This window comes from Schistocerca serialis, chromosome 5 (genome assembly GCF_023864345.2).
Source record: "Schistocerca serialis cubense isolate TAMUIC-IGC-003099 chromosome 5, iqSchSeri2.2, whole genome shotgun sequence".
Classification (NCBI taxonomy): Eukaryota; Metazoa; Arthropoda; class Insecta; order Orthoptera; family Acrididae; genus Schistocerca; species Schistocerca serialis.
In genome coordinates, this window is record NC_064642.1 from 69,788,082 (window position 1) to 69,813,661 (window position 25,580).

The window sequence follows — 25,580 nt, forward strand, 5'->3', positions numbered from 1 at the left end:
GCACTGTACTTTATGTAGAACTGAACATGAAAAAATCTAAATGGGATGATCAGGTGGGGATATAAAATTCATTTCTCCCAAATATCTTAACAACTGTGTCATCTCACCTAGGGACACCATGTCAGACGAAAGGACTATACTTTTTACCCACATGTAATACTGTGAGGAAAAACTGTGCTCATGAAAGTATCTTCAGTCCATCCATCTATGTTTTTAAAATCTATCTAAACAGAGTTTTAAATAGATGATAAATGCTTAAACTAAGTAATGTTTTTATTCCATTGTACATAACAATTTTTTAAAATTTGAAGCTTTATACCAAAAAGTATGTAATTCCCTATTCACTCTCTTATTACATTGTTAGGCAAATTATTTTACCTTGCTGTTGTGATGGAGTGTTTTCTTAAATGCTTTTTTGTGTTTGAAGAATGTCACGAAGAGCTTAAATTATGTTAAACAGATTTAACACCCCACTTCGCTATAATCCAGTTTATCAAAATACTGGCAAGTTCCACTACTGTTAGGTGTCTTTTTGTCTGCTCATTAATTTTCTCTCTCAAGCTATTTTAAACAGCAACAGAAAAACAAACAAGTAAGTCGAATCATGAAAAAAGGTGGACTCAGTGTGAACAAACTGCAAACAAAATTTTGCCCAGATTGGTGAAGCATCACAAATGTTTTTGTACGCTCACTTTGTTGCTTGCATGAAAACCACTCATTCAATTGTTGGCCACTGGTGCTTATGCATTCAATTGTTGAATGTGTTGAACCTGAGTCATATGGCCAAGATTTTGGTAAATAATAAAAATTGAATAAATAATTACTAGGGTCATTTTATATGAAACTTACATAAAGGAATGAGGTGAGTGAAAGTATCGAGTAAAAAATTATCAATATGAAAGTATTTGGTATAATGATAGTTGTTCACCTCCCAAGACTGAAGCACTCTTGGAGTGGCAGTCAATTTGCCTTACAGCTTTTCCTTATAGCTCATATGAGCTACCAACATTTCAACACCAAGACAGACAGTCTTCTCCAGTGTTGGGACACACACTTGTAATGCCTGCTTTGTTACAGTGCCACAATAAAACTCTACCCTAAACCCTTCGAGGACCATTGTCCACCAACATTCATTTCTTGATACCTGGCAAATCACAAGACCATCAGGAGCCAAGGGCTACTCTCTGTACATGTCGGCTGCATTCCTCATCACCTTACAACTGCTTTCGTCCATTATATAGCCCTAGAGGACTAGATTATAGCACTACCTAAAACAACAATGGACAGAGCTCATGTTGACTGTGCAAGGATATATGAAACCTATAAATCAATGGAAGGTGGAAGTAAGAAGTTTTGAACACGTAGTAACAGCTTCCAAGGAAAAATGCAGGGGTTGGATAAAATATGGAAACACCAAAACCACAACACACTATCACGCATAGTACAGTGGAGTACAATTGTTGGCACTCAAAACACCTTCCAACCATCTCAGAATGAATGGATACAGGTCCTATACAGTATTCAAGTTAATCTGTTCCATTCTTCCTGTGAGAGAGTAGGAAGTTGTAACGATTATGGATACAGGTAGTGTTCACGCACCTTCGCTTCCACGGTAGGTCACAAAAGCTCAATAATATTGAGATCTGGTGACTGTGGTGGCCAAGGGAGATGCAACAGTTCATTCCCGTACTCACAAAAACAGTCCCGGATGATGTGAGCAGTGTGAACAGCGCCTCTGTCATCTCGGAACACAGTATCGCCACTGGTAAACAATCACTATACCACGGACTGGACCCGATCAGCCAAAACGGTCACATAACCCTCGGAAGTAACGCGATGTTGCAGAGTACCCACAGGGACCGAGGAATAGCACGATACGTCTGCCCAAATCGTCACCGAACAACTGCCACGTTTCAGTCTCGGGACGTAAACTTGGCCGGAAGTTGGAAATTCGTCCTGCCAAATGATGTTTTCCTGTTAGGAGAATTTGCACCACTGACGTGTGGTTTTCTAATTTCAGCTTGCCCTGCAATTCCCACCTTCTGGAGCGCCCTTCACGTTGTGGTGCTGACAGAGTTTGCGAGTGTGACATTCAGTTCTGCAGGGACTTCTGCAGCTGTCGTCCCCTTATTTTTCATCACAATTCTCTGCAACGACCATCTGTCACGATCATTCGACACACAATTTCGTCCACATTGTGACTTACTGGACGATACGTTTCCAGCTTCCCCGTATGCGGTGTAAGCTTTCAATTTGGTACCTCCCGAAACACAAAACACTTCGGCTACCTCGGTTACGAAGCACCCACCGTACAAGCACGAAGAATTTTTCCACTTTCGAATTTACTCAGATCACACACAATCCACTCACGACGACACACAACACTGTTCGGACCACGACCGATACTCGCAACGTACCGAGAACACCGCTCGGGAGCTACTCGCGGTCAGTCGCCACGACGCAAGCTGCAGTTTCGGCTGGTGCCGGCATTCACGTTCGAGCGTGCATGTCCCACAGTGTTTCCATATTTTTGTCCAAACCCTGTATTTCTTGTGACTAATGGCACATAAACAGAAGAAAGTTTGCGTCACAGATGCTACAGAAGATGGAAGACGAAACAATTAAAAATGGCTGTGTGCAGAAAACGTTTCCAACTTTAAGAACATCACACATTGACCGGAGACCACAGGGGAAAGCAGCGACAGAGATGCAGACAGTCGGGGTGGAAGGAGGAGAAGTGACGCATACGGGTCTGGGCAGGGGAAGCGGTTGGACGTGCAAGTGTCCGTGCACTCGTGGCGTGACGTACTGGCGAGCCCAGCGCTTGGGCCTGGCTGTGGGGAGCAGTCGCAGCGGCGGCTAGACGCACCTCCCTCTCGAGGCTGTCCTTCTCGGCGGCGATGGCCGTCACCTGCCGCACCACCTCCTGGCGCGCGCGCTCCAGTCCGCGCCGCGTCGCCTCCGACTCCATCGCCTGCCGCTTCAGCTGCAACACCACACACACCCTCTTCAGCTGCACCGCCATTCGTTCTCAACACTAACAGGCACCCACGTTTACAAAGGTTCCCCCCAAAAGATAACGCAGCACGCAATTCATTCGGCGAATTGTTTATCGCGGGCAGCAAAGAGAACTGTGAAGAGGGGGGGATAGATAAGAAAAACGTCATCTGTTACCCCCCTTACCCGCATTTGCAAGTATTTTTATCCGCACATGAGAATATTAAAACTTTGCAAACTACTTCGTCCGTAACAAGTTTGCTTGTGTGGCCATCCTCCGCAGCAAGCATATAAACACTTGTTCTCCAAATCAGACTGCCTTTTCATGCTGCTAGTTACTTTATTTATCCCATACGCGTTTCACCTTCTCCTCTTCTAAGGAATCCATAACGATACAGTTTTGTTAGTTGTTGTTGTTGTGGTCCTCAGACCTGAGACTGGTTTGATGCAGCTCTCCATGCTACTCTATCCTGTGCAAGCTTCTTCATCTCCCAGTACCTATTGCAGCCTACATCCTTCTCAATCTGCTTAGTATATTAATCTCTTGGCCTCCCTCTACGATTTTTACCCTCCATGCTGCCCTCCAGTACTAAACTGGTGATCCCTCGATGTCTCAGAACATGTCCTACCAACCGATCCCTTCTTCTAGTCAAGCTGTGCCACAAGCTCCGATTCTCCCCAATTCTATTCAATACCTCCTCATTAGTTATGTGATCCACCCATCTAATTTTCAGCAATCTTCTGTAGCACCACATTTCGAAAGCTTATATTCTCTTCTTGTCTAAACTATTTATCGTCCACGTTTCACTTCCATACATGGCTACACTCCATACAAATACTTTCAGAAACGACTTCCTGACATTTAAAGCTATACTCGATGTTAACAAATTTCTCTTCTTCAGAAACGCTTTCCTTGCCATCGCCAGTCTACATTTTATACCCTCTCTACTTCGACCATCATCAGTTATTTTGCTCCCCAAATAGCAAAACTCCTTTACTACTTTAAGTGTCTCATTTCCTAATCTAATTCCCTCAGCATCACCCTAGTTAACTTGACTACATTCCATTATCCTCGTTTTGCTTTTGTTGATGTTCATCTTATACCCTCCTTTCATGACACTGTCCATTCCGTTCAACTGCTCTTCCAAGTCCTTTGCTGTCTCTGACAGAATTACAATGTCATCCGCGAACCTCAAAGTTTTTATTTCTTCTCCATGGATTTTAATACCTACTCCGAATTTTTCTTTTGTTTCCTTCACTGCTTGCTCAATATACAGGTTGAATAACATCGGGGAGAGGCTACACCCCTGTCTCACTCCCTTCCCAACTGCTGCTGCCCTTTCATACCCCTCGACTCTTATAACTGCCATCTGCTTTCTGTACAAATTGTAAATAGCCTTTCGCTTCCTGTATTTTACCCATACCACCTTCAGAATTTGAAAGATAGTATTCCAATCAACATTGTCAATAGCTTTCTCTAAGTCTACAAATGCTAGAAACGTAGGTTTGCCTTTCCTTAATCTTTCTCCTAAGATAAGTCGTACGGTCAGATTGCCTCACGTGTTCCAACATTTCTACGGAATCCAAACTGATCTTCCCCGAGGTCGGCTTCTATCAGTTTTTCCATTCGTCTGTAACGAATTCGCGTTAGTATTTTGCAGCTGTGACTTATTAAACTGATAGTTCGGTAATTTTCACATCTGTCAACACCTGCTTTCTTTGGGATTGGAATTATTATATTCTTCTTGAAGTCTGAGGGTATTTCGCCTGTCTCATACATCTTGCTCACCAGATGGTAGAGTTTTGTCAGGACTGGCTCTCCCAAGGCTGTCAGTAGTTGTAATGGAATGTTGTCTACTCCGGGGGCCTTGTTTCGACTCAGGTCTTAGTTATAGATTATTAAACAGTTCACTTCGCGATTTTTTGTAACTTTTTTACAAAAAATCGGGAAGTGAACTGTTTGATAATCTATAAGTAACAAAACTGTACCGTTATAGATTCCACTGATGACGCCTTAGAACAGGAGAAGGCGAAACGTGTATGGGATAAATAAAGTAACTAGCAGCAGGAAAAGGCAGTTTGATTTGCAAAACAAGTACTTCATCCCTATCTGTACTCTGAAGACGGGCTTGCGCCTAGCCTGAAGTTGGATCACATAATTTACTTTCCGTAGACTATACGATACCAATAACCCCGTCACCCTCTTGAATTCTTTAAAGAATCAAACTTCCGTATACAAAACGGCTTCAAACGCCTGATTACGTTACAAATGATTTGTGTGCTACATATTTTGTGTTAGACATACAGGCGAGAAAAGTTTAGAAAGGGTTTGAAATTATGTTTAAAGTTTGTTCGGAGTAGCTTAGTGCTTTCGTTATCGACCACCGGATGACAATCGCGTGGGTAATTTGTGCCCAGTTTCAAACAAAAGCTATTTTTCCATACTCTCTATGTCTACGGCGCCATATTTCCTGAAGTGTGTGTCGTAAAATGATATAATTTTGCACGTGCATTCGGTGGTACATGTGCATACTGTCAGCAAAATACGTTGCGTACAGCGTTAGTGGCGAATAATTAATAAATTAGAACGTCCTGCAAAGAAAATTTAGTAAGTCATAAACTTTTCCTTTCAGTTCGAAATTATGTTGGAAGTCGTTAAGTGGTCTCTACAAATACTGGCCGAATACAATTTGGGTAAGCTGCGTGCCCCGAGTTACGCTGCACGGTTTCTAACTGTAACTCTTGTTGTTAAACCCTTAACATGAGATTATACCTCTTAATTAGTGCCTTATGACAGCATTTTACATTTTTACATTCAGTTAATAGCTGTAAGAAACAAGCTGTTAGATAGGCAGTCTGCAACTGGGACCGTGGCTAGGGTTAGCCATCTAGTAATACAGATAGCCTGTCAAACTCTTGACGCGTTCTTGAAGTTAAAACCTCTTGTCATATTTTTTTAAAAATATTTCTTTGACAGTGAGGTGTCAATTGAAGTTGTGTTGTATGTTGTCTTTACATCTTGCATATTGTTAGACGTTAGACGTTAGACGTACGGTTCGTTTGTGAAATGTACTTCACTCCACCGTCTTCTAAATCACGTTAACGCCTACACTTCTCACTGTAATGCGCACTTCATATCATACTTTTAAGTGTATTTACGAGAAATGTAGTTATTTTCGCCGATTTTATACCTAACATTACTTAAGCCGTATGTGATAAACATGATATACAACACAGAGCGAAGGTTCTGATGAATGGAGTGCCCTAGAACAGCCTTCATTTCGCTGTGTGGCAGATTTCGGTAACTGTAGAAGTGACAACCTGTTACTACGAATGAAACAGGAACGACTGAGGCGTAAGGCAGCCGGTACTAGTGTGGCGGACGCAAGATGCACGTGCAAACGTGTAGATGGCCAAGAATATCGTCATTTCGCCATCTCTATCTCTCTCGTGTGTCAACAATGCATCTACCACCTCCAGGATACTGTGCATTCCATCCATTATTAGCAGCACTCCATCCCGAACTGGTGATAATAATTACATGATAATGATCATTATTATCGACCGCATGCAATGCAAAAATACTAAAAGAAAAACACAATATAGTCACTGTCCTTCAACTTTTAAATACAAAGTAATTATTACGGTACACATTCGCATTGCCCCAGGTTTTTTTCCGCGAAGTCGACATTTCCGTGGATATCCGTGTCTGAGCAGACAGGCAGGGCAGTGACGTGAAATGTAATCAGGTGATGCAGAGGGGAATAAGATTAGTAAATGAAACATAAAAAAACTGACAAGGGCAGAAACAAACAGATATAAAGATTAGACTGGCAATAGTCCTGAAAACGATAAATATGTTGAGGTCGAATATGAATTTGAGTGATAAGTTCTTTCCTGCTAACCTCTCTCTGGAAAGAAGTCTTAAGGACCTCGTACACGATTAAATAATTCGCCAGACTCTATTATGTTTGCCAAACATAGAGAGTGTTTGAGATAAATTTTGGCTGGCGGAAAATTTGACAAGATAGCGGACGTTGTTTAAGATGATGTTTCGTCGTATATGTTTACCGGAAAAGTGTTTCATTACAATTTGTCTCACTGTATCGTGAGTTTCCAAAACTATGGTAACTACGATCAAGCATAACAACGCAGGGCCGGCAATTACGTAAATGGTGAAGGTGTCGGGTCTTTCCCTGCCGTACACTAAGAAGGAAGAGCTTATGAAGGAAATCAATATTCTACACTTAACATACAAGCAAGAGAGCAAAAAAAAAAAAAAAAAAAAAAAAAAAAATGAAGTTCTCCGGACAGTGTAGACTTTATGTTCCAACGTTGCGGTATTTTAGTAATACAGAGGACCAAGTAGAATACAATAAATTTTCGCATACTTGTTTTTAATGTGAGTGGGAAGTAATTCTAAATACGTTATTAGAACGTTTCAAGTCTCTTGGTTCTTCGTCTTTGCTAGAAATGCTTTACCTGCATTTGTAGGCACTCCTACTAGAATCAAGGGGGCTCTGAGCACTATGGGACTTAACATCTATGGTCATCAGTCCCCTAGAACTTAGAACTACTTAAACCTAACTAACCTAAGGACATCACACACATCCATACTAGAATCAAGTTACAGCATGCACGAACTGAGATTAAACTGACAAACTCGTTGGATCGTATACGGTTTGTTTGACAAATCCGTGGACAGATAAGAGTATATTTGACAAATAAGTTTGATCGCGTACGGGGGCCTTTATAGATGTCAAACGTGGCGATACGTAGTACATAAAATAATGCTCACGATTACATGAGTGAATCCAGAAACGATAAGAGGCATTGGTCGAATTGGGAAGAAAGGAGGTTTATGGCACAACATGACTAAATGAATGGGGTGGCCGATACAAAACATCCTGAAGCAGCGACAAATAGTTAATATAACGGAGGGCAACGTGGACAGCAATGATTTCAGAGAAAGATCAAGACTTGAATGCAGTAAGCAGGTTCGAACAGATGCAAAAAGCTGTACACAGGATAGACAAGCACAGAGAACTGCATCGACCCAGTCTTCGGTTCGAAAACTGCAACAACTGGGCAGGACCGTGCCAAGAGCGTTAGGCGTAATCAGTGTGTACCGCTGGTTTCAATATTGCATATCGCCATTATTGCTTGTTACAAAATTACTATTTACAGCAGAAATCAGGACTTCATAACAGTAGGAGAAATATAGGTGCATTATTTCGGTTATTCTTCAACCACCCTAATTACAAAAAAAAACTCGTTAATTCTCTGACTGCAGTGTACAGATTAACAACTAATGATTGGTGAATCTATGCGCGAAAGTAAGTTGGAGGGGTCATGTTCTCGAAAAGTAACATCTCCTTCTTGACAACATACGAGGTATGCATAGTCCGCTGAACTGTTTTCGAACAGCTAACGGTGTGGTCTCGCATTGGAGGTTTCTAGACCCTCCTAGTGGGGCCACTTCAAATGTCAATTTGCGCAAAGGAGCGTGATGAAAATAGTTAAAAGGCAACAGATTTTAGAAGTGAACATAGCACTAAAAATCAGCATTAGAGCGAATTTTGAATAACGAAAGTTTCATTTCCAGGGTTTCGACTTCGTTCTTGGAGTCAAGCTAGTTCAATCAATAGGAATCAAAGGAGGGCTGAAACAGAGACTAGAATATAATTGTAGATTTACATACATAAAAGCAATTAAAAACAAATGAACAAAGATTTCAAGTGGAGAAAGAATGACGGAAGGAAAAATGAAAGCAAATGAAGAAATTATTAAAATTATGCGACAAAGGAATGGAATTAAAAAATTAGATTTAAATCAATTAACTGAATAAAAATAGTCCTTTCGATAAAGATTTCAAAATAAAAAAAGCTTACTACAGTTGCTGAAATTCGAACTCACAACCTCCAGCATGCAAAGCTGTTATCCTATCCATTACACCACGCAACCAGACTACTTACAGCCAACTTTTTTAACGCACTTGAGTATCGCACAAAATCACGAATTTTTTTCGTCAATTGCTCACAAATCAGGGCCCAGACGGGAGAATAACTGCTGTGAATGATATATGGGATCTTAACATACATCACCGAGCAGATAGTTTCAAAACGTCGATCGCACCGCTGGGAACCTCTTCTTGTAAGCGTGAATAACGTAACAGGGAAGTACTATACGTTAAAATACGTCTGAGTTGTCACCATGCGTTAATCCAGTATCAACAAAATTAACAAATAAACTTTGTTGTTCTAATCTGCAAATCATGTTGATAATGTCGCCAAAGAAATAGGACTCTCACTTTATTAACAGAAATAGTACCACATTAAGAGCACTCTATATAGGTATCTAGTAAAATTTAGTAATACATCAGTACACATACCATCATCATTATCAGTGTCTCAAGTGTACTGCATAAAACACAGCCACTGAAACATAATCGAATGTAAATATAACTGACTGGTTGGACTATTATCTATCCACGTAAATTAAACTCCTCCGCCGCGATTTTCTGTCTGTGTCTGAAGTCTAGTCTCAGGAACTGCTGCGGGGATTTTTAAACGGTTTCCACTAATTGATTGACTGATTCACGACGAATGTTGGTGCATAAGTTCACAGCGTTTTTCCGCAAGTTTAATATACACAATGGAGAGACATGACAGAGAATTTAGTCATATATAATATACTGTCTTTCACTATTTACAACCGTCTACCAACGCAGGGGTACCTTTTCGATTCGGGTACTGTAGAAAATACGTGGTTTTGAGTTGAAGAACTCGTGTGGAGAGCATTTTCATTCGGAAAGGAAATTCCTTGAAGGCTGTTCGATACACGGTGGAAAAGGTGAAAATCCAACCCATTTCCCGTACAGTGTTTTTTATCAGTCTAGCAGAATGAGGGCAGGCGTTACCGTGGAGTAGCACCACTTTACGCAGTCCTCCTCGTTGTTGTTCTTGCAAGACGTCTCAGTTGTTGACATTGAATGTTGGCAGTGATGGTTACGCATCGGGGAAGCAACACCACGCCGTCGCTATTTCGCCGTGCATAACATTATCTTTTTGTGGATGCGCGCAGGACCTTGTATGGGGTGTTGCTGCTTTGTCTGGGCCCAACCATTCCTGTCTTTTCCTCATGTTGGCGTAAAGACACAATTTCTCGTTACCACTAACGATACAGAATAGGAATGGCCGGTGTTGTTCACGAGTCAGTTGATGAGGAGCGAGCAGAGATGAACATGTGGCCACCTGCTGATTTTTGTGAATCTGGCTTTGTTCATGCAATATCCATGCACCCGATTTTTCAATCTTCCCCATCGCATGCAAATGTCACATGATGGTGGAATGATCACAGTTCACCACATTTGCCTGTCCTCTAGTACACTGATGCAGAACATTGCGGATTAATGCGTTTCAACGATCTTCATCAACTCCCGAATGTCTCTCTGAACGTGGAGTCGTCACTAATGTCAAAACGACCCTCCTACAAACGAGAAAACCATTTTCTTGCCGTTCTCTATCCAGTGGCATTATCCCCATACATGGCGCAAATGTTTCTAGGTGCGTCCGCCGCTGTCACCCCTGTATTGAACTAAAATAGAAGAATATGTTAGAAATGTTCCGATTTCACTACTTAGCATTCCATTTTCTAACGTCCACGGCTTCACTCAGTATCTCCAAAAGACGAACTGACAATACGTAAACTCAAATAGCAACAGTGAACTACGAATAAAAAATGACCACCGATAAATAAACCTACAGCAACCGGAAGACTAACATGCAAAACAAAACCACTATGAACTTATGCACCAACCTAATAGTTTATTACTGCTACGCCAGACAAGTTGTCTGGCCGTAGATATCCCTGTGAATAATTAACATTTTTAAATAAAAACTTGTTTGCAATTGTGTATACTGGATAAAGGCTAACAAAATGTGTAATTAGGAGCTTCTGCGTGTTTATTTACCTGTCTGTAGGCCTCGTTCTTCTCCCTCTCCAGCTGGTCTTTCCACTGTTCATATTTCTCCTTTTCAGTCCGCAACTGAAAACAATAAATACAGATATTAGATTTTTTGCATGTTTCTCCTCTGATGAGGTTAATTTTTATCGGCTGACATTATTATTCACTTTGTACCACATAAGTAAACTGAAGATCGGTATCTTAAGACTTAACGTAACTGATTCTCCTAAAAACTGCAATTGAATAAATGCAATTACATTTTTCCAGAAGCGTTTCGCCTTCATTTGTTAATGCGTCTTCAGTGGCCGTAAATAAGTAGTCTACGCAATTTCACTTAACTGCAACACTTACAAACAGCTCAGGTCCTGGCACTTTCTTGTTCAGAGCGTACTGTAAGCAATAAAACACATTCATTTCAGAAAAAAAATAGCTAGGGGCAGAATTGATTGTAGCTTCTAAGCACACTGCCAGAATATGTGTTATTTAAATGAAAATGTATATGTATTTCAGGCCACTGAAGACGCTTTACTAAATTAAGGCAAAATATGTCTGAAAAAAAAACCAGATTAAACTTATCCATTATGGATATTGCGGAACTCCGTGACTGCATATTAGCTGAATATAAAAATGATAACTGCGGCTACTCACTTATGAAATACTTGCTTATTTCCATTAACAAGTTTACAAGGCTTTTCAGGTTCATCTTTAGAAGAGGGATGCAGGGGGGGGGGGGGGGGGGGGGTGTTCAGATTCACGTTTGAAGCATGATTTTGGATACTGGAGTTCGTCTCTTACGGCAGGATTGTAGCACACACTTAATTGTAACATTTGTTGGTCAAAATGATGCAAGACACGAAGGAACTAAAGATCTTAGCTGTCAGTGGGCTCTGATTTATATCAATGGGGCAAGTAGAAATTTTGTGCCAGAACAGCGATTCGAATCTGGGTGTCCTGTTTACCAAGCAGATGTGCTGACCACTACCCATCCGCACACAATGGTCACCGCAACGACACAGACTACCCTAGCACGCCTCCCGTCACACTCAGATTCTCAACTTATACCACATATTACTGATGTAGTGCCCCTGGTCATTAGCCTCATTACTCGTGGCATCTCGCCGATTCCCGCGGGAGTTGGGGCTTGGTGTTCATCCACACTGAAGGGATCACTGGCCGTCTTCGACTTAATTACGTAAATGTGGTGTTTGTTCTTTCGGACATGTCCAAAAGAACAGACACCATTTTTATCCTGAAGCCAGTATGAATCAAGACGCAAATTATTTCAGGACATTAGCTGCCAATGGGCACTGATTTACATTAATGGGGCACGTAGAAAATTTGTGAGAGACCGGTACTCAAACTCGTGTCTCCTACTTCCTACGCAAGTTCTCAGACCTCTGGATGACACAGTGGACACCACAACCGCACAGACTTCCCCAGCACGCCTTCCGTCAAACCCAAATTCTCAACTGATACCACACCATCAGACCCAAATTCTCAACTGATGCCACACGCTACGGATGTACTGCCCCTGTTCATTAGAATCATTACCCGTGGCATCTCGCCAATTCTCATAACAATTCGAGCTTGGTGTGCATTTCCACAGGAGTAATGACTGGTACTCTTTGTTTTAATTATCCGAAAGAACAAACACTGCACATACATAATTAAGGCGAAGACAGCCATTGATCCCTTCAGTGCAGATGCTCACCTAGCTCCAACTTCTACGGGAATCGGCGAGAAGCCACGAGTAATAAGGCTAATGAAAGGGGGCACAACATTTATTGTGAGTGGTGTAAGTTGAGAATTTGCGTCTGACGGGAGGCGTGCTACGATAGTCCATTCATGTCGCAACTTCGGAGACGAAGGCCCACTCGCGTACCCTTGATGAATGCACGACACAAAGATTTACGCCTCGCCTGGGCCCGTCAACACTGACATTGGACTGTTGAAGACTGGAAACATGTTGCTTAGTCGGACGAGTCTTGTTTCAAATTGCATCGAGCGGATGGACACGCACGGGTATGGAAACAACCTGATGCCCCGCATGTCAGCAGAGGACTGTCCACGCTGGTGGAGGCTCTGTAGTAGCGAGGCGCGTGTGCAGCTGGCGTGATATGGGACTCCTGATACGTCTAGATAAGATTCGCACAGGTGACACCTACGTAAGCCTTCTGTCTGATCACCTGCATCCATTCGCGTCCACTGTCCATTCCGGCGGACTTGAGAAATTCCAGTAGGCCAACACCCCATAGGTCTACAATTGCTACAGAGTGGCTCCAGGAACACTCTTCTGACTTTAAACACTTTCCCTGACCACCAACCTCCCCAGAAATGAACATTATTGAGCATATCTGGGATGCCTTCCAACGTACTGTTCAGAAGAGATCTCCACCCCCTCCTACTCTTACGGATTTATGGACAGCCCTGCAGTGTTCATGGTGTCAATTCCTTCCAGTACTACTTCAGAAATTAGTCGAGTCCATACCACGTCGTGTTGAGGCACTTCTTCGTGCTTGTGGGGGCCCTGCACGACATTAGGAAGGTGTAACAGTTTCTTTGGTTCTTCAGTGTATTATCTCTCAAGTGGCAGTACCGCTGTGCCACTTTTCAACAGGACAGCACTCGTTCACGCATGGCACGATATTGAGGTGCTCCCGTGGACAGCAAGGGCCCAGATTTGTCTTCTATCGAACATATGCGGGGCTAGCTCGGACGTCGGCTCCCTCCCAGCAGCTGTATTCGCAATATCAAGCGCCAGTACAGCAATACTGTGAGCCAACTTGCCTCAGACGAGGATACAACGGCTTCATGAGAACCTTCCGAACCGAATCAGTGCATGCATCCGCGCCAGACGGCTGATAATTTGGCTTGCAAGCGGCTGATCTTGAGAAAATTTGAAAGGTTGTCAGACGAAATATAAGCATAAGAGTTAATAATATACCAGATGCACTCCCGAAAAATTATGGAATATCACGTACCCTCTCAACCAGTGACGTTTCGTTTCTTTTCCTCATCCCCTTTTCAGGTCTTCATTTTTTTGTCAGGCAGTGCCGTTAATGGAAATAAAGAAATACTGTATTTGATAAGTGGTTGGTGGCAGTTATCAGTACAGGGTGTCCCACTCAAACCTCCCAGATTTCAAGGACCCAGGAGAGAAAAACCACAGTAGATACGACGTGAAAAATTTATATTCCCGTGCCAGAAGTGCCAAGTATCGTCGCCAGAGAGCAGCATGGTCGCATGAAGTGAAACTGGGGACTCCACAGCAGCGCGTGCAAGTAGTAGTGTGGTTTCCAGAAACAAAATCGCCGATTACTGTGCAAAGAAATTATCGTCGTGTGTATGAATGTGATCCACCTGATGTGAAAATAATTAAGGAATGGCATAGGAAATTTCTAGCAACAGGAAGTGTTCTGAAACATTCTGGCGGTGCACGTTACGGAGTTTCAAAAGAGACAGTGGAGGGCATCAGACAAACGTTTCTCAGAAGCCCACGTAAGTCAATTTGTCAAGCATCTAAGCAACTTGATGCACCTCGATCACCATTGCATCGTGTAGTTCACCAGCGTCTTCGTATGTTTGCTTACAAAGTGCAAATTCTGCAACATCTGACGCCGAACGACAAACCAAGCCGACAACAATTTGCTGCGGATGTGCTGCAGCGCACTGATGTGGATGCCAGCTTCCTGGAAAGATGTTTATTCTCCGATGAGGCAACCTTTCATCTATCAGGAAGGATTAATAGGCATAATGTTCGGATTTGGGGTTCGCAAAATCCGCACGCTGTCAAAAATGGTTCAAATGGCTCTGAGCACTATGGGACTTAACATCTGAGGTCATCAGTGCCCTAGAACTTACAACTACTTAAACCCAACTAACGTAAGGACATCACACACATCCATGTCCATCACACACATCCATGTCCGAGGCAGGATTCGAACCTGCGACCGTAGCGGTCGCGTGGCTCCAGACTGAAGCGCCTAGAACCGCTCGGCCACACCTCGCCGGCCGCACGTTGTCATTGAACATGTTCGTGATAGTGCTAAAATAAACGTCTGGTGCGGGCTAATGCACGACAAGGATTGCTGGACCGTTCTTCTACCCGGAACAAACAGTGAATAGGTCAGTGTATCTGGACATGTTGGAGCAGTTTGTGTACCCTCAGATACAAGACCTGCAACCCAACATCATTTTTCAACAAGCTGGAGCTCCGCCGCATTGGTCAACGGCTTTTCGCAAGTTCCTGGATAGGAAACATCCCAATCGTTGGATCGGACGCAGAGGACCCATTGTCTGACCACCACGTTCACCCGACATTACGCCGCCTGATTTCTTCATGTGGGGATTCGTGAACGATCCGCGTGTATGCGACCAAAGTGGACGATATTCCTACGTTGCACATCGTATCACTAATGCGATTGCAACAATAATAGAGGAAATGTTACAAAAAACTTGGCAAGAAGCTGAATATAGACTCGATATTCTTCGTGCTACAAATGGTTTCACATGTAGAGGTTTATTGATGATAAATAAATATACTACTGGCCATTAAAATTGCTACACCACGAAGATGACGTGCTACGGACGCGAAATTTAACCGACAGGAAGAAGATGCTGTGATATGCAAATGATTAGCTTTTCAGAGCATTCACACAAGGTTGGCGCCGGTGGCGACACCTACAACGTGCTGACATGAAGAAAGTTTCCAACCGATTTCTCACACACAAACAGCAGTTGACCGGCGTTGCCTGGTGAAACGTTATTGTGATGCCTCGTGTAAGGAGGAGAAATGCGTACCATCACGTTTCCGACTTTGATAAAGGTCGGATTGTAGCCTATCGCGATTGCGGTTTATCGTATCGCGACATTGCTGCTCGCGTTGATCGAGATCCAATAACTGTTAGCAGAATATGGAATCGCTGGGTTCAGGAGGGTAATACGGAACGCCGTGCTGGATCCCAACGGCCTCGTACCACTAGCAGTCGAGATGACAGGCATCTTATCCGCATGGCTGTAACGGATCGTGCAGCCACGTCTCGATCCCTGAGTCAACATATGGGGACGTTAGCAAGACAATAACCATCTGCACAAACAGTTCGACGACGTTTGCAGCAGCACGGACTATCAGCTCGGAGACCATGGCTGCGGTTACCCTTGATGCTGCATCACATACAGGAGGGCCTGCGATGGTGTACTCAACGACGAACCTGGGTGCACAAATGGCAAAACGTCATTTCCTCGGATGAATCCAGGTTCTTTTTACAGCATCATGATGGTCGCATCCGTGTTTGGCGACATCGCGGTGACCGCACATTGGAAGCGCGTATTCGTCATCGCCATACTGGCGTATCACCGGCGTAATGGTATGGGGTGCCATTGGTTACACGTCTCGGTCACCTCTTGTTCGCATAGACGGCACTTTGAACAGTGGACGTTACAGTTCAGATGTGTTACGATCCCTGGCTTTATCCTTCGTTCGATCCCTGCGAAACCCTACATTTCAGCAGGATAATGCACTACCGCATGTTCCAGGTCCTGTACGGGCCTTTCTGGATACAGAAAATGTTCGACTGCTCCCTGGCCAGCACATTCTCCAGATCTCTCACCAATTGAAAACGTCAGGTCAATGGTGGCCGAGCAACAGGCTCGTCACAATACGCCAGTCACTACTCTTGATGAGCTGTGATATCGTGTTGAAGCTGCATGGGCATTTGTACCTGTACACGGCATCCAAGGCCTGTTTGACTCAATGCCCAGGCGTATCATGGCCGTTATTACGGCCAGAGGTGGTTGTTCTGGGTACTGATTTCTCAGGCTCGATGCACCCAAACTGCGCGAAAATGTAATCACAAGTGAGTTCTAGTATAATATATTTGTCCAATGAATACCCGTTTATCACCTGCTTTTCTTCTTGGTGTAGCAATTTTAATGAGCAGTAGTGCAAATTTTTTGAGATACTCCACAATGTGGTGCATTTTTCATTGTCGTGTCTACTGTGGGGTTTTCCAAATCTGGGAGGTTTGAATGGGACAGCCTGTATTTACATTCAATTTAAGACTTCGACAGTGGCCTGCGCTGTGTGCGTCTGGGGATGAATGCGTGGCCGCGGGCCGTCCTGTAGCGGACCGCTGTCCGGACAGATCGGATCGATGGCGGCGGCAGGCGGCCGCCCCCTGGCCGCGCACTTGTGAATGGCCCGCCTATGAATGGGACGCCGTCCAAGAGCCGGTGCGGCGCGCTGCTGCCGACCCACAACGCCCAGCGGCGCCGCCGGGCTGCATGCCTACCTAGGCGCAGCGGCTGCTTCCACGCTCGGCAACGGCGGTTCGCTTTAAAGGGGGCCGCGCCTAGCCATCACCGATTTCGTCCAGATTTATGGTACATGCGGGCCTTGGTCAGAGATAAAGTGATAGAAGTGGGGGGTTCCAGACCATATTTAGAAAAAAATAACATTTCTGGTGCGAATCAGAGGACGCATGAACCACTTACGTTAGCTTAACTTCGAGGCAATATCTAAAAAAATGTTCAAATCTGTGTGAAATCTTACGGGACTTAACTGCTAATATCATCAGACCCTAAGCTTACACACTACTTAACCTAAATTATCCCAAGGACAAACACACACACCCACGCCCGAGGGAGGACTCGAACCTCCGCCGGGACCAGCCGGCAATATTTGGCATAGCCGAAAGCGTACACAACGGTAATGCGAGGATCGTGGTATTGAGTGCCATATGGGAAGACTTTTGTCATTTTCAATTTTTACGTCACTTGCACTACAAATAAACCGAGTTAATGCTTAGTATATTGTACTTGATGTGATGAAACCCTATTTGTAGAGCAACAAATTTCTTCCGTTCACTGATTCGTGAGGAGAGTAAGCAAATCCACAATTATACCACGACATTTCTCAGAACGAGGATGGACTGTCATCGTTCACTATTAAATGGTTCAAATGGCTCTGAGCACTATGGGACTTAACATCTGAGGTCATCAGTCCCCTAGAAATTAAAACTGCTTAAACCTAACTATCCTAAGGACATCACACACATCCATGCCCGAGGCAGGATTCGAACCTGCGACCGTAGCGGTCGCGCGGTTCCAGACTGAAGCGCCTAGAACTGCTCGGCCACACTGGCCGGCCACTATTAAATACACACAGCTAAAGCAACACTGCGAATCGTCAGCTAAGAATTTGATCAAAAAGCTTCAGAACCGTTCTTATCGCGTCTAGAGAGAAAAACAAAGCACACCCTAAGAAAACTGCCTCAAAATACATTGTACATGGCAAGCTATCCTCGCCAGTATTTGGTGAAATGAAGGGTTACTGTGGTTTACTAGCAAACTGTACGATGAGAGGGAACAGCGTATGAATGTCAAACAAGCTTGTTTTTGTATAACAGCTTATCAACTGTAAAATAAAATGATAATCGTGAACGCCTCAGAATCCCTTCCTCGAAATTTATTTTCATTCCAAGTTTTCCTTGGCCTTTCCTTTCATGCCTTTTGTGAAAATATTAGTAAATACTGAGCGTTTTTTGCAGTGTAAGTACAGTAAAAATCGAAAATAAAAATACCTGCATTAGGACTGGAACCCGCGACCCTCGGATTACCGTTCTGTAGTCTTTCCGCTGCGCCAATCGTGGCCTGGAAACTACGCTAAGATGGCTCATGCGTCGCCCGACCCTCGCCAAAAATGCTGTCCCCCCCTCTAAAAGCTTGGTCATTTGGAGCTCCCGCTTCTGCCGCTTGTATATCTGGCCAAGCCCTGCACATACCATACATTTGGACGAAATCGGTGATGATGAGCAGGCGCGGTCCCCTTGTCAGTTCCTCTCCTGTTTTGTAACAGTGGACAACACACAGCCCTGACTTACTGGTTCACAATGGACAAGAGAATAATTGTGTATTTGGAATGAACAGATTCCACATCACAATTACGCTATCCTGATAACGTTGTAATAACAATAAGTGGTAAAACGGAATATCTGAACACGTCTTGTACCACTGCTTTACTAGACAGCTAAAAATCAACAGATCATTTATTATTAAAAATTAAATTTCCTGAGACTAAATAAAAATGAAACGTACTTTCCTTGCAAGCATAGGAACAACGTAAACAAGGCCTTAAGTGCAAAACATTTAACAATATTCACAATTCACTTAGAATGCCTTAATATGTAGTATTGTGTCACGTAATTACATTCGCAACATCAGTATTCAACTGACGGCGGGCTGCCATTTCAAAAACGAACTACCCACATACGTCAACAGGTGGTATAGTTATATCGTTGTAGTGGCGATAAAAGCATACATTATAAGTAGACGGATAAATTAATTACAAAAACAGTGTTAGAAAAATGTAAAAAGAAGAAGGGAAATTAAAAAATGTACGAACAAAATTACACGTTTAAATCAAGTAATTCATTTGAGGGCTGAGCGCAAGGGGACGAAGGGGGAGCATATTGGGACAGTCACAAATCAACCATAACTGATATATGTGAGAGGCAATAACGTATAGCATGTTACATTCAATAATGTAAGATGTATTTCACTCGTGTGGAAGTCACACGGAAACGCTGAAAAAACAATCAGATACGATCTAGACTCAATCGATTTGTGCAATGATATTATCAAATCGTTATGAACTTGTAGCGGCAGCTAGAGAGTGAAAGGTACGACTATATTCGTATTTTCAAATCAACGGCTGAATAGGAGCCTGGCACGCAGCTCAGTCACCTTGTTAGCTAGCCTGTAGGCTAACAGTTGTCCGCGTTGTGATGGTGATGGACGTTACGTGTTCACAGCTACAGGACACCGACAAAAGTGAGGCCGAGAGACCATGCTAGGTCCTATTTAAAAGCTCGGTACCAACATGAAAACAGCAGACTGTCTGGGTAGGCACTATTTTCTACTGGCACACCAACCTCAACAAGTATCTTCAAGGACTATGCCTCAGACTGACAGCAGCTTTTTTCATAGGACTGAATGGGACGAAAGCTATGAAATATGCTACACAAAATCGAATTTCGAGATGGCAGGGTTGGAGGAGCCATGCGTCTGCATTAAATTTTGCGAGAAGCTCAAGAAAACCTTTACAGAGACGCACCACGTGCAGAAAGTCTGCAATGAGGAGTGCTCAAGCGGTACTCGGTGTTACGAATGGTCCACACGGTATAAAAATGGCCGGACGGAAGTCAAAGACGACCCTCGTTCAGGACGCCCTTCGACGCCTGCCCAAGGCTTAATTCACCATGAATTCGTGCCACAGGGACAAACTGTTACTCGATGGTAGTATCGTGACGTGTTGTGACACCTGCGAGAAAGTGAGATAAGGAAACGGCCTGAAATGTGGCTAGATAATCCATGGTTCTTGCCATCACGGTAACACACCCGCACATTCATCCCTGTTGGTGCGTGACTATTGCACAAAAAACGAAATCACTGCGCTGCCTCATCTTCCGTACTGATCAGACCTAGCCCCGGCGAACTTTGATTCCCTAAGTTGAAATCCACGTTGAAAGACGAAGATCTGCAACGGTGGACGAAATAAAATTTGCAGACGGTGCTTCGCGCGATCAAACAAGGGGCGTACCGAGACTGGGCTGCTTCCGGAAGGGGAAACGGCGTTGGAAGCGGTGTACCAATTGTGGAAGAGAGTATTTCGAAGGAGACCGTGCACAAGAAGTAAACGGTATGCGTCAAAAAAATTATGGACAAAGTTTCGGAATTTTTTGAATAGATCTCATGTATATACTCAAGTAAAATTTCCCTCCTGCAAAACTGAACCATTACTGTTTCGCACATTTTGATATTCAGACCTTATTGAACATGTTTCGAAATCTGTTGTGATAGTAAAACGAATTTCTAGGAATACTGTACTACTAAAAAGATTTCAAGATAGCGACGCCATTCAATATATTTAAAGCATCGCTTCACAATACAATTACATCACGAAAATTTGATATCCGTTTATATGATAGCTGTTGCAATTCACAATTAAATCTATGCTAAAAAGGAAATTGGCAGCAGTGAAAGAAGCGCTACGAAACAATAATAGCAAACGTTAATTAAAACAAAGTAAACCAAAGTTACAAGCTCGATAGCTTTGGACAATGTGTTAACTCAGAGTCAGACTATCGCAGTCATTTGTTCTGATATATGACTTACACTGAGGTGGTAAGTCATGATATTCCTCCTAAAAACGTGTCGGGCCTCCTTTTGCCCGTTAGAGCACAGCAACTCGACATGGCATGGATTCTGTGGAGTCACCGCCAGACACCACACTTGCTAGGTGGTAGCCTTTAAATCGGCCGCGGTCCGTTAGTATACGTCGGACCCGCCTGTCGCCACTGTCAGTGATTGCAGACCGAGCGCCGCCACACGGCAGGTCTAGTCGAGAGACTTCCTAGCACACGCCCCCAGTTGTACAGCCGACTTTGCTAGCGATGGTTCACTATCTACATACGCTCTCATTTGCCGAGGCGACAGTTTAGCATAGCCTTCAGCTACGTCATTTGCTACGACCTAGCAAGGCGACATATTCAGTTACTTTGAACAGATAATATTGTGAATCATGTACCGTCAAGAGCGACGTTCATCATTAATGGATTAAAGTTAAGTATCAAACTAGCTACGTCCGCTTTCTGAATTCTAATTCCTTGTCATGTTCCAAATCTCACGTCAGTATAGTCCTTCCCTCCTCACGCCAGCCTGCGTGAGCTAATACGCGTGCATTTCGGCCTCCAATAGTAACACGGTGTTGGCTCTTCAGCCAACACAACAGATTCTACAAGTCGTTGGAAGTCCCCTGCAGAAATATTGAGCCATGCTGCCTCTATAAATGTCAATAATCGCGGGACTGTTGCTGGTGCACGATTTTGCGCACGAACGGAACTCTGGATTATTTCCCATACCTGTTCGGTGAGATCCATGTCGGGCGATCTGGATAGCCAAACCATTCGCTCTAATTGTGGACCGGTGACATGACAATGCGTCATCCACATAAATTTCATCATTGTTTGGGAACATGAAGTCCATGAATGGCTGAAAACGGTCTCCAAGTAACCGAACTCAATAACTTCCAGTCAACGACCAAGTCCATTCCATGTAAACACAGCCCACACCATTATGGAGCCACAGCCATCTTGCACAGTGCCTCGCCGACAACTTGGGTCCACGGCTTTCTGGGGTCTGCGTCACACTCGAACCCTACCCTACCATCAGCTCTTACCAACTTAAATCGGGACTCATCCATACAGGCGCGGTTTTCCAGTCGTCTAGGGTCCAACCGATATGATCACGAGCCCATGAGAGGTGCTGCAGGCGATGTCGTGCTGTTGGCAAAGGCTCTCGCGTCGGTCGTCTGCTGCTATAGCCCACTGACAACAAATTTCGCCGCACTGTCCTACCGGATACGTTCGTCGTACGTACCGCGCTGATTTCTGCGGTTATTTCACGCAGTGTTGCTTGTCTGTTAGCACTGTCAACTCTACGCAAAGGCCGCTGCTCTCGACCGTTAAGTAAAGGCCGTCAGCAATTGCGTTGTCCATGGTGAGAGGTAATGCGTGAAATTTTATACTGTCGGCACACTATTGACACTGTCTATCTCAGAATATTGAATTCCCTAACGATTCCCGACGTGGAGTGTTCCATGCATGTAGCTCCCCCTATGATTCCGTGTCCAAGGTCTGTTAATCCCCTTCGTGCGGCCGTAATCACGTAGGAAACCGTTTCACAGGAATCGCCTGTGTACAAATGACAGACCTGCCACAGCACTGCCCTTTTGTACTCTGTGTACGCGAAACTATCGCCTTCTGTAAATGTGCATATCGCTGTCCCATGACTTGGCCACCTCAGTGTGTTTGTATTCAGAAATGTACACTAATCCCCTGGTTCCGACCAAAGTTTTCGAGAGGTTTCCCTTGGTTCTAAAGGCGTTTGTCGGAACTGGTAAGCTCACTCCCATTTATTCTCAATTGGGATTCCCTATTTGTCCCACTATCAGCTTGTCTGATAATGGACTGAATAGAACCGCGACGCTTTCATGGGCCGGATCTCGAATAGCCCGCTCCACTCCCAGGAGCGTCACATGCAATTCAAATCAGAACAATACTCCGTTCAGAAACAAGTACACATACATAAAACATATACATACTATTCACACAAACGTTATAATTTCTCGCTGAAACAGCGTCCCAAACGGTATTCCAGAAGTAAATTAATAAGCTTCCAATTCCCCGGTTCCGAATAAAGTTTTTTGGAGGTTTCTGTTGTTTATGAAGTGTATGCCGGAACTGATAAGCCCAAGTGCCACACTGTCAGTTCGTCTGATACCTGGGGCTTGTTTTATGTAAAAGGCTTCAAGAGTTTTCACATAAAATTTTGGAGGCACGTCCTCGTATGTTATGGCTGCAAAATATCGACACGAATTATCGACAGAATAACAGAAGAACTACTAGAAGATGACCTCAGGGAAGATCAGTTTGCGTACCGGAGAAATGTAGGAACACGCGAGAGAATATAGGCCGTAAGACTTTCTTAGGCTGAAGAAACGCAAACCTACTTTTACAGCACGTGTAAACTTATAGAAAGCTTTTGACAGTGGTGACTGGAATGCATTCTTTAAAATTCTGAAGACATCATGGTAAAATACAGGAAGTTAAAGCTTACTTACAACTTGTTCAGAGAGCAGACTGTAATTATAAAGAGACGACGGACATGTAAGGGAAGCAGTAGTCAAGAGAGTGAAGGAAGGTTGTAGACTATCCCGATGTTGTTTTGCCTCTACATTAAGCACGCTGTGTGTGTAACCAAGGACATATTTGGAGAGGAAATCAAAGTTCAGGGAGAAAGACCAAAAACATTGCCGATGACATTTTAATTCTGTTAGCGGCAGCAAAGGACTTGGAAGAACAGTTGAACGGAATGGACTGTGTCTTGATACGAGGACATCAGACGAACATCAACAAGGCAAAACAAATGTAGCTGAATGCAGTTGAATTAAATCAGACGATTGTGAATAAATTAGATGAGGAAATGACACACTAAAAGCAGTAGATGAGTTTTACGATTTGGGCAGCAAAACAACTGATGATGGCTGAAGTAGAGATGAAGAATGCTGAAGATGAGATGGGCAGATCACGTAACTAATGAGAAGTTACTGAATAGAATTGGGGCACAACTTGACGAAAAGAAGAGATTGGTTGATAGGACACGTTCTGAGACATCAGAATCATCAGTTCATACTGGAGGAAAATGTGTATGTATGTGTATGTGTGTGTGGGAGGAGGGGTAAATACTGTAGATGGAGACAAGAAGAGATGAATACAGTAAGCAGATTCAAATGGATGTTGACTGCAGTAGTTATTCGGAGATAAAGAGGCTTGCACAGGTTAGACTATCAGTCTTCGGACTGAAGATGACGACAACAACAACAACAACAACAACAACAACAACTTTCGACTCTGTCATTGCGGTTTTTCATCACCCCTGAGAATAACTGTAAGTACGTTTCGATGAATGAGCCTAAGATGCTGATAATCATATCTGTGAAGTATGGCACGCACGTGATAGTGCGTAAGAATCCTGTCTTATAGCCCTACTGATCAAAGTATTCCGCTTTGTTTACCGACTGCTGGAGCGGTACACGATTTCCGACAACAGGTGCGTCCGGGACGAGAGAGGCCGGAGGACGGGCACGTGCCGCGCTCGGCAGGACCGCTGGAGCCGGAACACTGGAGCGTTCCGCCGGAAATAACGTCGCCTCGGTCACACTAAAAGTGTCGTGTCCGCCGCTCGCATCTGGGTTAAAATATCTGCCGCACCGGCCCGCGACATCGCCGTCTCGGCTTCTGATGCAGACTCCAGGATCCACCCGTCTGACGCGACGCGCGACTGAATTATCGCCCGCTTTTCAAAGGATGAAGCAAACGTCAAATCTCTACTTTGAATGTTCTTTAGCATCGGTTCCAAAACTTCTTTGGCTCCCGGCGCCACCAATAAAACAGAGCTTCTTCGCGGCAAAAAGAAACTCGGGACAATGGTCTATTTTATGCAGTTGAAGTGCGCATTTGATGCGGTTAGGTTAATTTAAAATTACAGATTGCTTCAAAGACTTTCGTGCGAGTTCACAAGAGTATAGCTTTTACATGAATGAAGATAAAAACATGGAGTAAATTTTAACATACGCATCGAAATTAGAAGTTTACCTTGGCGCCAGATGTAAGTTGCCAGTTCTTGTGATTGCTGGTACGAGTCTCGCTGGTACAGTTAGCTCGCACGCTCATTCATTCAATCATTCATTCATTTCGAAATGTGGCGGGGAGACAGCAAATAAAGGTGACTAGCGTTCCCTCGTTCGGAAAGTGAAATCCAGTTATAACTGTGCGGCGTGGTTTTCGGTACAACGTCCCTACAGCTCAAGGAGCGTGCATAATGTTGGTATTATCAGCCGTTTAAAGAATTTGTTCAACATGAGCACCGCAGACATCGACGAGATGTTGTACAGCGCCAGATCTGGCACTGGTGGTCAAAATAGGAACTAATTTTTTTCCTGTGTAAATCCGTTCCGTATTAAAGTAGTACAATACGTACAAGGTTTCACTGCCGTATA

At 43.8% G+C, this 25,580-nt stretch overlaps 1 protein-coding gene across 1 annotated transcript in view; it reads right to left on the bottom strand.

Annotated features, from left to right (window-relative positions):
* LOC126480799 (uncharacterized) overlaps positions 1–25,580 on the bottom strand; it is a 747,086-nt gene that overhangs the window by 30,811 nt on the left and 690,695 nt on the right. Inside the window, exons 6-7 of the mRNA XM_050104114.1 lie at positions 10,970–11,044; positions 2,870–2,986 (exon numbers count right to left, since the gene is read on the bottom strand). Coding sequence (XP_049960071.1) covers positions 2,870–2,986; positions 10,970–11,044 — 192 coding nt within the window. The remainder of the gene's footprint in view (positions 1–2,869; positions 2,987–10,969; positions 11,045–25,580) is intronic.